Source organism: Budorcas taxicolor, chromosome 4, assembly GCF_023091745.1.
Source record: "Budorcas taxicolor isolate Tak-1 chromosome 4, Takin1.1, whole genome shotgun sequence".
Taxonomy (NCBI): domain Eukaryota; kingdom Metazoa; phylum Chordata; class Mammalia; order Artiodactyla; family Bovidae; genus Budorcas; species Budorcas taxicolor.
In genome coordinates this window covers 42,079,170-42,097,532 of record NC_068913.1, presented here as the reverse complement: position 1 = coordinate 42,097,532, position 18,363 = coordinate 42,079,170, and the positions used below count along the sequence as shown (strand labels likewise).

At 36.3% G+C, this 18,363-nt stretch overlaps 1 protein-coding gene across 1 annotated transcript in view; it reads right to left on the bottom strand.

Moving 5' to 3' along the window:
• SEMA3C (semaphorin 3C) overlaps positions 1-18,363 on the bottom strand; it is a 203,926-nt gene that overhangs the window by 14,748 nt on the left and 170,815 nt on the right. Inside the window, exons 13-15 of the mRNA XM_052638572.1 lie at positions 7,848-7,936; positions 4,303-4,344; positions 918-1,075 (exon numbers count right to left, since the gene is read on the bottom strand). Coding sequence (XP_052494532.1) covers positions 918-1,075; positions 4,303-4,344; positions 7,848-7,936 — 289 coding nt within the window. The remainder of the gene's footprint in view (positions 1-917; positions 1,076-4,302; positions 4,345-7,847; positions 7,937-18,363) is intronic.

The window sequence follows — 18,363 nt, the reverse complement described above, 5'->3', positions numbered from 1 at the left end:
CTTGGCTAAAACGCACTGTGCCTCAGACTACCTGAACCTCTTAATCTAACCAATAATCATACACTCACCATTGCAGGGGGTAAAGCATGGTTATCAAGGTTTCAAAAGTATTCAGGGTATCCATTCTGGAGCGAGCTCCTGTTGCCTGAACTGGGACAAGTGTTTGATTACAGAAGAATTAAATGGCACAAGGAAACCCTAGGAAAGTTAGGTTTAAGGATATCTGAAGCATATAAAACAAAAAAGATAAACACTGGGTAAATGTGAAAGTTAAATGCTGCTTGACATATTTTAAGGGCTGCAGGTAGAGGATTGTGTTGCAGAGGAACTTTAAAATGAAAAAGAAATTTTTCCAAACTGCTGCTGCTGCTGCTAAGTCGCTTCAGTCGTGTCCGACTCTGTGCGACCCCAGAGACAGTGGCCCACTAGGTTCCTCTGTCCCTGGGATTCTCCAGGCAAGAACACTGGAGTGGGGTGCCATTTCCTTCTCCAATGCATGAAAATGAAAAGTGAAAGTGAAGCTGCTCAGTTGTGCCCAACTCTTAGCGACCCCATGGACTGCAGCCCACCAGGCTCCTCCATCCATGGGATTTGCCAGGCAAGAGTACTGGGGTGGGGTGCCATTGCCTTCTCCTTTTTCCAAACTACTGCACTCTAATATTTCTGTGAGAATCCCAAGTTAAAATTTGTCCCCTCCCCTGACCTCCAGCCCTCTGTATCCTTTGGTAACCACACGTTTGTTTTTTATGAGTGGCCATTTTCTTTATTTGAAGACTACATATGGCGCTGAACACAGCTACTACTTTTAGTGTCATTTTTACAGGATACTGCAATAGAACTGATTCCAATAATGTGGAGCATTGCTTAACCGTCTGATGATACTGATTTTGATTTTCAGCTGAATATTCAGTACTCACCGCTTTCCGGTTGGATAGAACCTAGAGCAAGAATGGCCATCCCAGGCACAGTAGGGATCCCTTGCCAGGCAGCAGTCAGCGCAGGCTGACCCGTAGATGTGGCAGCGATGCAGAGACACTTGGGCAAGTCCTTCATTGGAGCTCACATACAGCTGTTGCTATCAGAAGAATGATGGTGATTTATTTCAGACGTGGAAGTTAAAAGAGACCTTTCAGCAGGAACACATAATATATACCCACAGACCCTTGGATGCATTTTGAAACAAGAAGCAAAGTACAGAAGGGTATAATGCCAAAATAAATAGACTTTCCCTATGTTAATACGCCTATAACATTACCTGACTCGTTTAAAAAAAAGCAACAACAAAAAACTCAGAGCATCATGTACTCTGAGTACCATGTAATGTGTTTTAGACGTTGAGATTCATTGTTCTCTCAGATTTGAGCTGATGTATTACAGATTTAAATTGTGATGTTTGTTTTTTTTCTTTGAATGCTTTCTCTTGGCAAAGCACAAGGGAGTGTTCAAGTCTGGCAACTCATCACCTTGTAAATTTGAAAAAGTCAAGTCTAAAATGCAGGACATTTTTAAGTTGAGAAAAAATAGTAAGCATTAGATAAAAATTTTAAAACAATTTTCACCTGCTTTTGAAAGTGAATTATTACTCATTAGAGCAATTTTAAAACAATTCAGAGGACTGTATTTATATTTAGACATGTTTTAAATGTTCTGTATGATCCACAAATCTTCAAGAGCCTAAGTTATAAGTAAAGATTCCATCTTCCTTCATTTGTATGGTGTCAAGAGCTTATTATGATACTGCCCCAGTTCTCTTGGCTATGCATAAAGTGGTTCTCAGGAGTTGAAGGGATAAGTTTCCAACTCAGAGTCCTTATTTTACAAAGGACTAATGATGTGTAACTCAAGTTAACATAGAATTTCTAAGTTGGAACTTGAATATATGCACATGTACACAAACATGTGTGTATACATGTGTGTGTGTGTATATATATATATATATATATGTTTGCAAATTATATATAGATTCACAATTAAATCAGTGAGGGCATCATTGGTCTAACAGATTCTGGAGGCATATCTCTGAGATTCAGATCCTAGCTTCCAAAATTTTGCTGGGTAACTGTTCTAAATCTCAGCTTCCTCTTTGGTAAGATTGGGACTATGCAGCACTTACTCCATAGATGTTTTGTAAGAACAATATAAGGACTAATTCCACATAAATTGCTTAAAATAGTTTCTGGGACCTAAGTGTTTAATGAATATTAAGTAATAGTAGTAGTTGTAATAGAGTAAACTACCAGTGAACAAGCTAGCAATTTATATATTTTCAATTCTAATTAATTATTTGAATCACATCTCAGTTTACTGTGCCTAATATAAAATACTTTGTTCATATCAATAAATTTTTCAGAAAATAGGCTGAAAATTACTGATCCTCATTTGAGACATTCAAGCTATAAGAAAAAACTATATGTTTCAATAATAATCATTTCCCAAGAAATATTTTAAATAAATGTTTATTGAATACATTAACAAATAATACATCAGCTTCATTAACTTATTCCAAGGAAATGTATTTATGTGAGGAAAGGATACAGGTAATTTCATTCTATAAATAACCTTTTTATTAATCTATTTTCTGTCATGGAATGCAAGGATAAATTAGAAAATAGAAGAGCATAAAATGAACAATAAATTTTTTAGTTTGAGCATGAGAAAAGGTACTAAATTCACGGAATTTAAGTATATACAAAATACCATTGTCGATTTACAGTTCTTTTACATTTAAAAAATAGTGCAATATGTAGTTGTTAAAATCAATTTCCCCCAAATCAGTTACCTTGCCTTGAATATAATTGATTTAACTAAAGATTGTAAATGATCTGTAATAGAAGAAGCTGAGACATATTTAATACTTGGATTTTCCTGTGTATGTGTGTGTTGTACATTGTAATTTAATGGAGTGGACTGTGTATTACAAGTTACCAGTTGAATTAGGAGCTGGAATCTATAATTGTTTATTGGGCTACTATGACACACAAATGGCTGTGTCCATTTTGAATTTTGCTCTGATACTTTCTCTTTCCATTAAACTACTTTAAACGAAAGGATTCCCTGCTGATTTCAAAGATTTTCTGACTTGAGCTCAGCTCCCTAAGAAATTGGAGAAAATGACAAATGGCTTCTTGCTACTTGGGAAAATGTTTGTTATGCACCATGCAAACATTTTGACAGATGAGATCTTTAGCTTCCTTGTACCCTATTTATTTATCTTCATAAAATGTCATCAAGTGAAAATAGTACAAGACTGATTGGAATACTTCTTTATCTATAACAGACCAAATATGGTGAAGAACACCAAAGTTATATCATTAGTTATGCTAACACATAAAAACTTTATTCCATATTCCAAGAAAAATAAGTCTTAGGCTCTTACAACAAGTGTTACCACTTTAATTTAGGCAATTTATGTAAGTTAATTCATTTGTGAGAAAAGCATTACCTTGCAGAGGCAGATGTAGGTCAGTGAAGTTAATTATTTATAATTTAGGGTCAGGTTGGTATTCAAATGCACATCACTATCATTCTGAAGCCTATCCCATTTTTGACTAAACTGCTCTGCCCCTTAGAACTTTTGCTTAGCAGATAGTGCCTTTAGGGTCTGGAGAGGTGCATGTTTTGCAAATGTAGAGACTGGAATTGGACTTTTTCTTTCCATGATCATTGTGTATCTGCATATGCAGGTGCAAATTAGATCAAACATTTCTGGTTAAAATCATAGTAAAACATTTATTCCCCAAACCTTGAAGCCTGATATGGCTTAGATTTGAGACATTCAGATTTTTAAAGTGACAGGTAAACCTTATAAAATAGTACGTTCTTAGAAATAAGCATAAAAGAACGCACTGCATATTTCAAACATTTGACAGTAGCAGGAACTCAAAAGAGGAAAAGAGGATTGATTACGCATTTCAAGTCCCTGAGAATGCTTGTGATGTTATAGTAGCCCAAATATTATGCTAAATTCTTCCTTCAGAAAGATTATTTTTATTTTGGTTGGCTTCACACACTGTAATATTTAAGAACAGAGGATACAAAAAGATTGGAATATCTTGCTGCATATACACACACACACACACACACATATATATTCTACTCTAATTAATTTCTGTACCAAATAAACCTATTTTGTCTTCCACTAAAAGCTAGTAAATTCCATATCAAAATTAAATGTGTGGTATATTATGAACACTATTAATTATTTTGCTAACACCAAATTGAATTTTCAAAGTTATAAAATACATTCTTCTACAATAGTAAAATTTTTAGATACAAAGAAAATAAACATGGTCTTGTTTTTACCTTTTTGGATGAAATCTTCATTGTTGTTATAGGAGCATGATTCTAAAAAATAAAAAAAAAATTGTTAGTTGCTCAAATAATCCTCAAAAAGGATTTTACATGAAAATACTTTTTATGCTAAAATTCAAGAAGTCATTATTTCTCTCTATATGCACATATATTTTCAAAGTTTAGCAATAATTATCTATAAACTTCATTTCTTCTGTTCAAAATACGGATGGATTTGTTACATAAATATATGCCTAAACTAAAAAATTAAGTAGAAATTATAACACATCTATCAATATAGTCATTAGAAATAAATGAAAATTAGCAAAACTTGAGATAATTGAAAAAACTGTATGTGAAATATTGAATGCAATGAATAATTCAGGATTGGATCTGGGTGCTTGGGTGGGGGGCAGTGGAATGGTACCTCATTTTATTCCTCCACAACAAAAGCATTCTGCATAAGACACTATTGTTCACCTGTCAAATGCTGTTATGAAAAGAAGTATTTGCCTGAACTAGACATGTATGGGTGTGAGAGTTGGACTATAAAGCAAGCTGAGTGCTGCAACTCTGGTGTTGGAGAAGACTCTTGAGAGTCCCTTGGACTACAAGGAGATCCAACCAGTCCATCCTAAAGGAGATCAGTCCTGAATGATCATTGGAAGGACTGATGTTGACGCTGAAACTCCAATATTTGGCCCCCTGATGCGAAGAGCTGACTCAATTGAAAAGATCCTGATGCCTGGATGGATTGGGGGCAGGAGGAGAAGGGGACGACAGAGGATGAGATGGCTGGATGGCATCACTGACTCAAAGGACATGAGTTTGGGTAAACTCCGGGAGTTGGTGATGGACAGGGAGGCCTATCGTGCTGCAGTCCATGGAGTCGCAAAGAGTTGGTCACAACTGAGCGACTGAACTGTACACTTATTAATTCTCTTAGTTGAAAACAGAAGAACATTGTTAGATAAGGTTTTCTTTTGATAAGTGTGAATTAGTAAAAGAACCTAACAGTTATCTGAAATAGTTATCCTTTTTTAAAATTCCTCTGTTCTTAACTTTACTTGTTACATATCATTAGTGCCTTTTAAAGATTAAGGATTAGATTTGTGATTATGTGATAAAGTTTTGTGAAGCATGATCTGAGTAACTCAAGTGTGCACACGCTGCCAAAATCAACTCTGCCCATAATTATTTCACTTTCTGGAGTTACGTGTTCATAAAAACATTTAAAAGAGAATATAGTGATATTTCTAAATACTCAATTGCAACAAATCATGACATTCATTTAGAAATGCACACACATACAGGGCAAGATTTGCAATTTGTATCCACCTAGGGAAATATTAATAGCTGTACTTCGAATTCAAGTTAAGTTTAGGGAAGTTGGACATATTTTCAGAAAAAGTTCCGAAACGAGGATTAAAGAAGATATTATGGTTCTGTGCTCTTTAAAAACAAAGTGCTTGGTTTTTAAAAGTTACAGTGAGTTTTCTGCAGTATATCAGTGTGACACTTAGCTAAGGATTTTTTTTTCCAATTTAAATGTATTATTTCCTCAAGTACCTATCACCGTGTATCATACACACCCAATTATTTTTACCTCATCTCAAAAAATGTGACACAAACACCATGCTGAAGACAGTAACTTTATTTGGTAACTGTGTCTCTCAGTTTAGCCATATCAATCACTGCCACACACATCCGGAAGAAAGCTCAAGCATCCTTAGTCTCTCTTGGGTTGATTTCCCCCCACATGCATTTGGACTGACTCTATTTTTCCACTGAGAGTTTATTCTTTATGATGATAACACCAGCATAACTCATATAACAGATCATAAGTAGTTAGCACATGATCAGAATACCTCACATTTTTAAGACCTTTCCATAGAGTATATGTTTGGGTTTGTGTCAAACTCAATTAACATTTTCCAATTATCAAAAAGATATTTCAGAATTAAAAATGAAGTGCTGAAATACAATCTTTGTGCTATCTTCAAGAAAACTACTGAATAAGACACTTCATACTATTTTGGCCCCTCATGTTGCCCCTATTGAACTGAATGAGAAATGTATTGTTTGGTAAAATGTGATTTTGGTTAATCCAGTGACATTGCTTTACAAAGCAAGGCATAGAAATGGCACTTGAATGCACATGGTTAATATTTTATGAGCACAATATTAATCCACTAATCACAAGGAACATGATGCCAAAGTTAGTCTAACATTAAAAATTGTAACTTTAATAACATAATGGGAAATTGCCAGAATTACTCAGATTCTGTATTGGCTTTTTAAAAAATATTTCTTCATATTTAAAATGTATTAGCATGATCTAACATCATTGTATCCTAGTTACTTATGTGCTTAAAATCCAGTATCTTTGGTGACTGTGGGAACATATATTAATACATTCTGAGTTCAGTCAACTGAGCAAGGCAACTTTCTGGATTAGCAATAGTTTGCAGTGAGGGGTTTTGAAGTGCTATTTTCACTCCAGTACAAGCTCACTCCGGTCTTTTGGTGTCCATGACCATTGTTTGTTAGTTACTTTAGTAAGAAATATAAGTTTGGAGTGAATTGACTCCATACCAAAGTTTCTTCAAAATCTGGCTGCGCTTTACTCATTTTTCCAAATGCAGGTAAGAGGGATCATTTGAACTATCAATTTAATGACCTATACCTTAAGGAGAGAAGGGTTTTCAGGACACCATGTACCTGTTTCCCAGGCTCACGCATGTGAGCCTCTGTGCTAAGTTGCTTTAGCCATGTCTGACTCTTTGTGACCTTATGTAGCCCACCAGGCTCCCATGGGATTCTCCAGGCAAGAATACTGGAATGGGTTGCTATGACCTCCTCAGGGGATCTTCTCGACCCAGGGATCAAACCTTCATCTCCATGTCTGCTGCACTGGCAAAGGGTTCTTTACCACTAGCATCACCGGGCCTGAATTTTCCTCTATGCCTTTTTTGTTGTGTTTTCATTTCCTTTTATCCCAAATTCCAGGACAAAGAAAATAAACAATGCAATTTCAAGACAGAACATGAAGTTCTAAGTTTAAAGAGACAACAATGTTTGTTTTATTTAACTGGAGTGACAGTTGAATTGAAAGCAATAAAACGAGAGAACAAAGCAGTTTTTCTTGAAGTTCCTGGAAAAAAAATAAGAGAAAGTTTTTCTAACAATCAATAATGTGGAATTATTTGGGTCTCAGTGGCTTGTGAAGCAAATGATAAAAGCCCTTTCAGGGCAGATAGTCTAGACCTTGACCATAAGAACTCATTTAAAAAAAATAATGATGACATCAAAATTCTTCAAGTTGTGATGATAGCTAAAATACTAATTTTTTTTAAGATAACTTGAAATGTAAAAAATGACTTCAGAAAAATATTTGTTCTATTCTTCTCATTTTATCTGGTATTTCCTACTCTCAAAAATTTATAACATTCATTTATTTGATCTTTTATCAATTTTTTTTCCTCCCAAGTGGTCATAAGATTACAGAATTCCATTTATCATGCATGTGCTGAGGTTAACAGAATAGATGTTCAAACCTTAAAGACTTCCAACTCCTCCAGAATGAGCTCACTGCGAGCAGAGCTGTTAGTAGGAAGAACAACCACCTTCTGCACAGTACCCCGATCTAAGAGAAAGAAACAATGAGATGTAGGAAACAAAGACATTTAGACATAAGACTACTGGCTTAACAATTTACAATATTATTTATATAATTACTTAGTCATCAAAAATGAGACTGTATACATTGAGCTATTACCATTTGCAATATTCTTATTTCACTGTAAGTCTTATATGTTTAAATTGAGATTAATTCAAAAGGAATTAATAGGAACATTTTATTACATTTTGCACATGTGCAGTAAAGCCATTTAACTATGAGAGAAGAAAAGAATGTCCAAATGTTGTATGAAGTCAAAAGTTCTGTTTCTGAACCAAGTATGTGAAATAGTCTTAACTTTAAGTTTAGCCCTTAAGAATATTACTCCTCCTAACCAACATTATAAAGTGACAGTTTCATATTTCTGTTAACATTGACATATAATGATTTGATTATGAGAAAAAATTATTATCTAATAATATTATTATAGAAAAAATTATTATGAATGAATTTCTGCAATCATTGTCTTGTAAATCACTAGTACTAGAAATTGGCATTCGATCTGTAGCTGCAGAGAGTTTAGACATAGTAAAATGTTTCACTCACAATTCAAAATAATTTTAAAAGCAGAAACCTAGCTGTGACTTTATTTCAGATGTGGGCACCAAAAGCTATGACAAACCTAGACAGCATATTGAAAAGCAGAGACATTACTTTGCCGAAAAAGGTCTGTCTAGTCAAAGCTATGGTTTTTCCAGTAGTCATGTATGGATGTGAGAGTTGGACCATAAAGAAAGCTGAGCACCAAAGAATTGATGCTTTTCAACTGTGGTGTTAGAGAAGACTCTTGAGAGTGCCTTGGACTGCAAGGAGATGCAACCAGTCAATCCCAAAGGAAATAAGTCCTGAATATTCATTGGAAGGACTGATGCTAAAGTGACGCTCCAAAACTGTGGCCATCAGAACTGAAGAACTGACTCATTGGAAAAGACCCTGATGCTGGGAAAGATTGAAGGCGGGAGGAGAAGAGAACAACAGAGGATGAGATGGTTGGATGGCATCACCGACTTGATGGACATGAACTTGAGCAAGCTCCGGGAGTTGGTGATGGATAGGGAAGTCTGGCGTGCTGGAGTCCGTGGGGTCACAAAGAGTTGGACACAACTGAGTGAGTGAACTGATTCATGGAACAATTCTATGATTTTCATGATTATCGTTTTCAGTTGGGCATGTTTCTTTAGAATATTTAAACTATAGTGAAAGTTTCAAGTTAGATGGGTCAAGTAAACTTAAGTAAATAAAAAGGTAATTGTATTTGGGTCTTCCTTGGTGGTCTACTGCTTGCAGCTATAGACAACACAGGTTTGATCCCTGGTCCAGGAAGATCCCACTTGCCATGGAGCAACTAAGCCCTCAGGCCACAATACTGAGGCAACTACCGACAGCTGCCCACCCTAGAGGTCATGCTCTGCAACAAGAGAAGCCATTGCAACGTGAAGCCTGAGCACTGCAACAGAAGATAACCCTGGCTTGCCACTACTTGAGAAAGTGCCAGCGCATCAATTAAGACCCCGGGCAGCCAAAAATAAGTTATTACATCTTTAAAAAGTACTTGTATTTCTCAATTAGAGACTGCCAAAACGAAGATGTCTAAGTAAATGCAATATATACAGAAATGTTACTTATGTCAAAAAATTTAGTTAAGAAAATTTCATCTGCAACATAAGCATTTTCTAAACATATAATTGTTATTCTACCAAGCACTTAAATTTTAGGTTTAAAAAAAACTAGTTGCAACTTGGTCATGTGAGGTTAAAGGAAATTTTTGAGTGCTTTGAGAAAGTAAAAATATATTTCCTCACCAAAATGTGTTCCTGTTAAAATAACTAATGAGTTGCTTTGTGAATATCAAGTCATCACTCTCTTAAAGTACGAGCATGTAACTGTGAATTTATAATTTTGACAGGTGCATTATCATCAACAGACACTAAAGCATCTTTTAATTCTGTTGAGAAATGTCACTAAGAAGAGATACTTGAACCGAATCGTACAGGACTTAACAACTAGGTGTCTATTAGAGATGAATTTCCGTTCTGGCTTAGCTGGTAAAGAATCCACCTGGAATGCGGGAGGCCTGGGTTTGATCCTTGGGTTGGGAAGATCCCCTGGAGAAGGGAAAGGCTACCCACTCCTGTATTCTTGCCTGGAGAATTCCATGGACTGTATAGTCCATGGGGTCGCAGAGTCAGATATGACTGAGTGACTTTCACTTAAAAGAAAAAACTTGAAACCAATACAAGTCCCAAACCTCACATCTCAAGCTGTGCGATTACATAGCTAAGCATTACTCTGACATAAAAATTCCATTTATTATTTATAATTTCTATTTTATGAATCTAACTGTACAATAAAATAATTCTTAATAAAAAGTAAACTCTAAGATTTTACCAACTAAAAAAATTAAAACCTATAAATAATAATAGTGATGTTTATACAGAAAAATAAGACCTAAGAGATTTTGTCCAAACAATCCTTGGAACTTTACGAGGATAAGTTTAAGCACCTAACTGTTAAAGTTTCAAACTACACTCTGTAATACAAAATTCACTTCTTAAGCCATACTTAAAAATACATAAAAATCCTAAAGATTTGTAGGCTCTAGGCATAATTAAGAAACCTAGAATTTACTCTGTTTCATCGATTAACTTCTTTAGAATTAGTTCTGTACCAATTTGTGCTAGTTTCTTGGAAGATAATTAATGCAGGTATAAACTGGAAGTGGAAAAACATTTAGGCATATAGTTCAGAGACACACCACAACTAAAAATAGATGAAGGCGCTTGGAGGTGTTTCCTAGTTTCTGTTAAGAATTCAGCACAGAGAATAGTGTACACTTCTATGGGAATAGTATATACCAAAAACCCTAAAATTAAAGTCTTGAAATTATAACACCTAGGGAAGGATTTGTGTGATATTCTGTCTGTGTATGTGGTGTCTGTGTGCGTGGCTAGGTGAAAGTTTAGGGTGTAAAACTATCTTTGTTTTAGGTCATGTTATCATAAAGATCATCAGTTCAGTTCAGGCCAGTTCAGTCGCTCAGTCGTGTCCGACTCTTTGTGACTCCATGAATCGCAGCACACTAGGCCTCCCTGTCCATCACCAACTCCCAGAGCTCACTCAAATTCACATCCATCGAGTCGGTGATGCCATCCAGCCATTTCAACCTCTGTCATCTCCTTTTCCTCCTGCCTCCAATCCCTCTCAGTATCAGAGTCTTTTCCAATGAGTCAACTCTTCGCATGAGGTGGCCAAAGTACTGGAGTTTCAGCTTTAGCATCATTCCTTCCAAAGGAATTCTTTCCAAAGGAAGACCCAAGACTGATCTCCTTTAGAATGGACTGGTTGGATCTCCTTGCAGTCCAAGGAACTCTCAAGAGTCTTCTCCAACGCCACAGTACAAAAGCATCAGTTCTTCGGCACTCAGCTTCCTTCACAGTCCAACTCTCACATCCATGCATGACCATCGGAAAAACCATAGCCTTGACTAGATGGACCTTTGTTGGGAAAGTAATGTCTCTGCTTTTGAATATGCTATCTAGGTTGGTCATAACTTTCCTTCTAAGGAGTAAGCGTCTTTTAATTTCATGGCTGCAATCACCATCTGCAGTGATCTTGGAGCCTAAAAAAATAAAGTCTGACACTGTTTCTACTGTTTCCCCATCTATTTCCCATGAAGTGATGGGACCAGGTGCCATGATCTTCACTTTCTGAATGTTGAGCTTTAAGCCAACTTTCTCACTCTCCTCTTTCACTTTCATCAAGAGGCTTTTTAGTTCTTCTTCACTTTCTGCCATAAGGGTGGTGTCATCTGCATATCTGAGGTTACTGATATTTCTCCCGGCAATCTTGATTCCATCCTGTGCTTCTTCCAGCCCAGCCTGTCTCATGATGTACTCTGCATAGAAGTTAAATAAGCAGGGTGACAGTATACAGCCTTGACGTACTCCTTTTCCTGTTTGGAAGCAGTCTGTTGTTCCATGTCCAGTTCTTACTGTTGCTTCCTGACCTGCATATAGGTTTCTCAAGAGGCAGGTCAGGTGGTCTGGTATTCCTATCTCTTTCAGAATTTTCCACAGTTTATTGTGATCCACACAGACAAAGGCTTTGGCATAGTCAATAAAGCAGAAATAGATGTTTTTCTGGAACTCTCTTGCTTTTTCGATGATCCAGCAGATGTTGGCAATTTGATCTCTGGTTCCTCTGCCTTTCTAAAACCATACTTCTTATTTTTATTTTTTTTAAAGTCACAACAGTTTTATGGTTTCCGGCTGAAGCTTGCAAGGACCAGTGTCATCCTCAGTTCAGTTCAGTTCAGTCGCTCAGTCGTGTCCGACTCTTTGCGACCCCAGGGATCGCAGCTCGCCAGGCCTCCTGTCCGTCACATGGCAGCAATGAACACTTCTTGAGTGGAGACTGTGCAGAAGCTATGAGTGGAAACTGAGCACAATCTCAAGTCAAGCTGCGTGAAAGGGAATCTTGATTAAAGCCAAAACTATCAGCTTGGAAAATAATTTTATTAAGTATTCTCAAATGAGAGAACTGACTACTGTTTTTACCTAATGTTTTAACTAACTGTGTATGTGTTAGTTGCTCAGTCGTGTCCAACTCATTTCGACCCCTTGGACTGTAAGCTGCCAGGCTCCTCTGAGAATGTAATTCTCCAGGCAAGAATATTGGAGTGGGTAGCCATCCCCTTCTCCAGGGTATGAGAACATTATTTTACAGAAACAATCATTTCTTCTGAAAAATTCCTATAACAAACATATTTTATTCCAGCCATTTACAAAATATAGCACAATGAACAGCTATAAAATTAGGCTAATAAGAAGCAAAAACTTACTTTTGACTCATTCGTGATGAAAGTTAGAACATTACTTTTGTTTATTGTTTGCTTTCCTATTTTAGTTCCTTTTTGTTTTACTGTTAATGTGAGTAGATTTCCCTTGAGAGATTATTAAAAGATAAAAATACATTCTCTACCTAGTAAAACATCAACTTATCTGAAATTCTTACAAAAAATCAGTTAAATATTAAATATCAGTAATTTAAGTATCAGTTTCTACTGCAAAATTAAGTTAAAAAAAATCATAGAAATGCAAGATCCCTATAGAGAAACAAATATTTAATGGATGCCTACTGTGTGCTTGGATCTATGATAAAAATACATTGTTCCAAGGAAATAAATATGCATTTTAATTCCTGTACTATTTCATATTTATACTTGAATCGACACTCTATGAGGTAGCATACCTCCAGAGTTCATTATACTGGTCCCTTTTTCATCAGTGTGTCACAAATGAACACATTTGTTCTCATTCTACATAATAAAGCTTTCATATACATAAATTAGAATAGTCATTCAAATTTGTGGATTCAAATATGAATGGAATAGTTTTAAATCCTGTGAGAATCATCACTATTAACAATTCAGATTTTGAACTTTGAGACTTTGAACTTTTATAATAGGGTTACTATTGTAAGTAAAGTGAAAGTGAAGTCGCTCAGTCGTGTCCGACTCTTTGCAACCCCACGGACTGCAGCCTCTCAGGCGCCTTCGTCCATGGGGTTTTCCAGGCAAGAATACTAGAGTGGGTTGCCATTTCCTTCTCCAGGGGATCTTCCCATCTCAGGGATTGAACCTGGGTCTCCCGCATTGCAGGTGGACGCTTTACCCTCTAAGCCACCAGGGAAGCCCTATTTTAAGTAAGATAACACATAAACACAAAAAAGAGAGCTGTTTGGCTTTTTCCCAAACACTTAAAAGTGAAAGTAAAAGTGTTAGTCGCTCAGTCCTCTCTGACTATTTGTGACCCCATGAACTGTAGCCTGCCAGGCTCTTCTGTTCATGGGACTTCCCAGGCAAGAATACTGGAGTGGGTTGCCATTCCCTTCTCTAGGGGTTCTTCCTGACCCAGGGATAGAACCCAGGTCTCCTGAATTGGAGGCAGATTCTTTACCTTCTCAGCCACCAGGGAAGCCAGTTACAAATGCAGAACTCTAAAGTTTATGGTAAGTTCAGCTCTGACAATTAGTCTAATTTTCTAAAAAAGAAAGTTTTTATAAAACTGGACAATAACACTTTAAATTGAAGAATATCTAATTATCCAATGAAACCTTGCCTACAATATCTTACCACTACAATTTTATCATCCAAGATCAGTTTTCACATGTAGCAAAAGGTTGGAAAATGTCTTCATTAGTTGAGTGTAAATAGCTCTACTGCCTGTCTGTTTTATTCATTGGCCTTTTTTCTGCAGGCAGATTGGTGGCTCAGACGGTAAAGAATCTGCTTGCCTTTCTTCTACAGCTGCCAAGAATACACAGTACTCAATCTCTTTCTCAGATCTCTCTGAGTATATCTTTATACCCTCCACACTCTGTTTCTCTGGTCTAAACATGAGCACTACGTTCAAGTAGGTCTTTTTCAAATTCAAAAATCAGATCTTCTTATCTGCCATTCTCTGAATACCCTGCAGTTTAGGATTATCCTATTTAAACTGTGATGCTTAGAATTATCCATGACTATTCAGTTGTTTCACCACTCTGCAGACCTTGCTGAGATGGGACTATTTAAAAGACACAGCAGTAGTTTTCCTAGTTGACCAACAAACTTAGGTGACTGGTCAGGATCTCTAGTACTTGTAATCTCAGAAACAGAGATCTCAACTCCAGTGTGTACACACTGACAAGGCTCCACTCTAGATGTGTTTGTATTTCTGTTCCTCTTACAAACTATCTGACTCCTATAGTCTCCAGTTCAGATTTTCAAGAGACAGATTTAATTTGGTTCAATGTAGTCATTATGAAGGCACACTGTAAACCGTTGCTTGGTGGACATATCAGCTGTCAAGTGCTAATTTGTCATTTCAATCAGTTGGGGAAGCAAGCCAATATACATGAAACTCCCCATGGCTACTCTCTAAGCTGGCCCAGGTTAATTGGATAATTTCTCTCAAAATGTATGGTAGACAGTTCTGGTTTCTTTTCCAAACTTATTCACAAAACCTCAGTTCCATATACAGAAAATACTTTTGAGGTATCCTTGGGCTAAATCACTCATTACTAAGTAAATAAATGGATTTAGGTTGTCTTCCACCAATTTCTACATATAGGTTTAAGAAAAAAATTACTAATGTCTCAAGAGCTCAAAGTCTAAAATTTGCTTTTTTTAAAAATGATTCTTTAATAGTGGGTACCCATTAAATGTTAGTTATTTAGAAAATATGCATTCCAGAATGTCTATAAAATTCCCAATTACTTATGTCTACATAAAGTCATCTCTGAATCTATTAGCTTGAAGATGGTAATACAGTTAACAAACGTCTTCCTTCTGGAGGTAGTGAGTCATTCCTTGAACATATATAACATAAATTTCTTTTATTGTTCTGAAGGATTGGGATATACAACACCTTATATTTCCTCAGGAAAAGCATCATGCCTGCAATATAATTACAGTGAAGCAGAGTATCTTTCTTTTCTCCTTAAGCCTCAGTTTGCTTGTGTGTAAATATAAATTACAATGATAAATTTTGTAATGAGTCTCTGTTACTATGGTCTATCCAGAATCACTTTCCCTTTCTTGGAAATAGCACCCTGAGACAACTTTTGGAAACAACACCTCTCTCATTCTCCATCTACACAGTTAAGGAGTGGAGAATCTCTCAGCCCCAGGGAGATGCCATGACTTAGGTCTGTGCAATTAGAACATGTCTTTGCCCCTATGATTCATGCAGGAGTGGGCATAGTAACAAGTCAAGGCTTAGCCCTTCTTGGGAATTAGATAGGTGGGAGCCTCTTTCTATCTGAGATCAGGACTATTAAAGGCTTGTAAATCTGGAGGTCATTCCTGCCACCACAAGCACAGACTCCATCTGAGAACAAACAATAAAGAGGAAGGCAGAGCTGAAAGATGGTGAGATAATTTCCTGAAAACACCACTTGGCAACACAAACTCAGCTATATCTGATGCTGCCTCCTACATTTCCCAGTGGAGTACACGAAAATTTACTATTTTTAACTAGTTTAAGTAAAGTGTAAACAAAGTCACTCTCTGTTGAAAAACTTCTAATAAATCTAAACGAATAATACATGGAAACTGCTTAGTATGATGTCTAGTACATAGTATACCGTCAATAAGTGCAAGATATTTTTAGCTCGACCACTAACTCAACTTTTTACATGATTGGAGTCACAACTTTTTCTGAAGACCAACTGTCTTATCTATGAGATATACATAATAGGCATGCCTTGAAAACAATAAAGCATTGTGACATGAATCAAGCAGGACACATAGGAGAGCTGCATAATATAAACTTATATACAAAGATACCACAGTAGATCCATCAACCCATATTAGTGCTCTTAATTTTCTTTTATTTCATTGAATCTTTTAAGAAAATTTCCCAGACAAATTTCTTTGCTGTATTATAAACTTATTTCCTGTATTATATATTGCATACCATCTAGGGTTTTTTTTTCTTTGTAGTGCAAGAGATGATAGCAATATTATCTTTAAAATTTACCACAGTCTCCAGATAAAAGAACAGCTTGTATTTATAGCATAGTTTAAAAAAACTCATTACCAGGAGGTTATCTGAACAGTCCTATGTGTATCTTTCTACCGAGTCTCATCTAAACTAGTTGTTAGAGGTTTCCCTAGAAATTGTTCTGCCGAACTGTGTGCTTGCCACTGGGCTTCTGGTTGCCTGGAGATTTAGAAGAACTCTGCCTCCTTAATGAGATTTAGTCAGTTTCATAAACCTGGTTGTTATTCTATAAAAATATTCCAATCAGGGTTGGTTTCATGGGTGTTAGACTTGTTCAGTCACACATATTTCTGTGGTCAGAAGGATTCATACTTACTTTAATGCTCTGTTGTCACCTCTTCGAAATTCTTAATAATTTTAAAAAGGAGCCCTGAATTTTCATGTTGTACCAGACCCTGCAAATTACATAGCCAATCTGATTCTAGGTGTTCATAATTTCTAGCAGTTTGTACCAGGTAAGGAGGGACCCTCATTCAATTTAGTAAAGACAAACAAATAAATTCCAAAGTCCAATACTTAATTCTTTTCTCCTTTTTCTCAGTCTTTACCACAGTGTCCCTAAATGTCAAGTAGCCCTCTGCATGACTTCAGAGGTAAATTACTGCTGGGAAATCAGTTCTCATGTCCTCGCTCAGTCGTGTCCGACTCCTTGTGACCTCATGGACTGTAGCCTATGAGGCGCCTCCGTCCATGGGATTTTCCAGGCAAGAGTACTGGAATGGGTTGCCATTTCCTTCTCCAATTCTAGTATTTATTAATGAAAATTATTATCAAAGATAAAAATTGTTATATTTTATAAATACTTATTTTATTTACTTATAGTTTTCTACATCAATTTGTATACTGAATTTAAGAAATATATTTTAAAGCTCCCCCAGAAAAAGAACTGCAAAAGCTGGGTTTAGTAAATGAACCCTCTATAGATAATATGATGATGAGAAATCTTGCATTGTTAACCTCTAAATTAGATCTTAACAATTGGCTGCTTTAGTTTGTACTAGTTACAGCATATACTCATAAAAGATTTCCTTTTCCATTCAGGTTATCAAACTGCTGTTACATGCTTTTAATAGTATTTTTAAAATAGTGTTTTTAGTATTTATAGTATTAATAGTATTTTTTAAACTTGAGAATAAAGTTGAACCATAAGTTTATAAAATTTCTATTAGGAGTTTAGTGAATACACCTTTAAGATGTGGTGACTCTATTCATGTACGCCCCTAATTTACTACATATATATGTATATTCCTAAACTAGGTCATCCAGCACATTTTCTCACGTTTAGCAGAGCCTTTCTCACTCAATAGGTAATTTAAATGCCGTGATGGTGACACATGTAGCTTCAGCTCTCGGGTAGTTAGGGCCCTACTTAATCATCAAAGGCATCTCAAATATCTTTACTTGATGGGAAGTCCTTAGAGTTGACTGTATCAACAAATGTTCTCTATTCTGCGTCTCCCAGAGTGTGATAATGTTAAAAAGTTTGCAGAGTTAAGTAAACTTGGATTTTAATTGTGTGCAGTGTGCTCAGTGGTGTTGGACTCTGCGACCCCATAGACTGTAGCCCACGGGGTTCCAGGTAAGAATACTGGAGTGGGTTGCCATTTCCTACTCCAGGGGATCTTCCTGACTCAGGGATGGAACCGGTGTCTCTTGTGTCTCCTGCACTGATAGGCGGATTCTTTACCACTGCACCATGTATTAGTACTAGATTAATCTAAGTTAAATAGGTTTCTTTGCTCTTTACTCCAGAACCTTTCAGAATTGTTCGAATACTTTTCTGCATTGTGAAGAAAATGTAGTATTCAGTGACTTTCAAGTTTATTTGTTGATACCATAACTTCATTT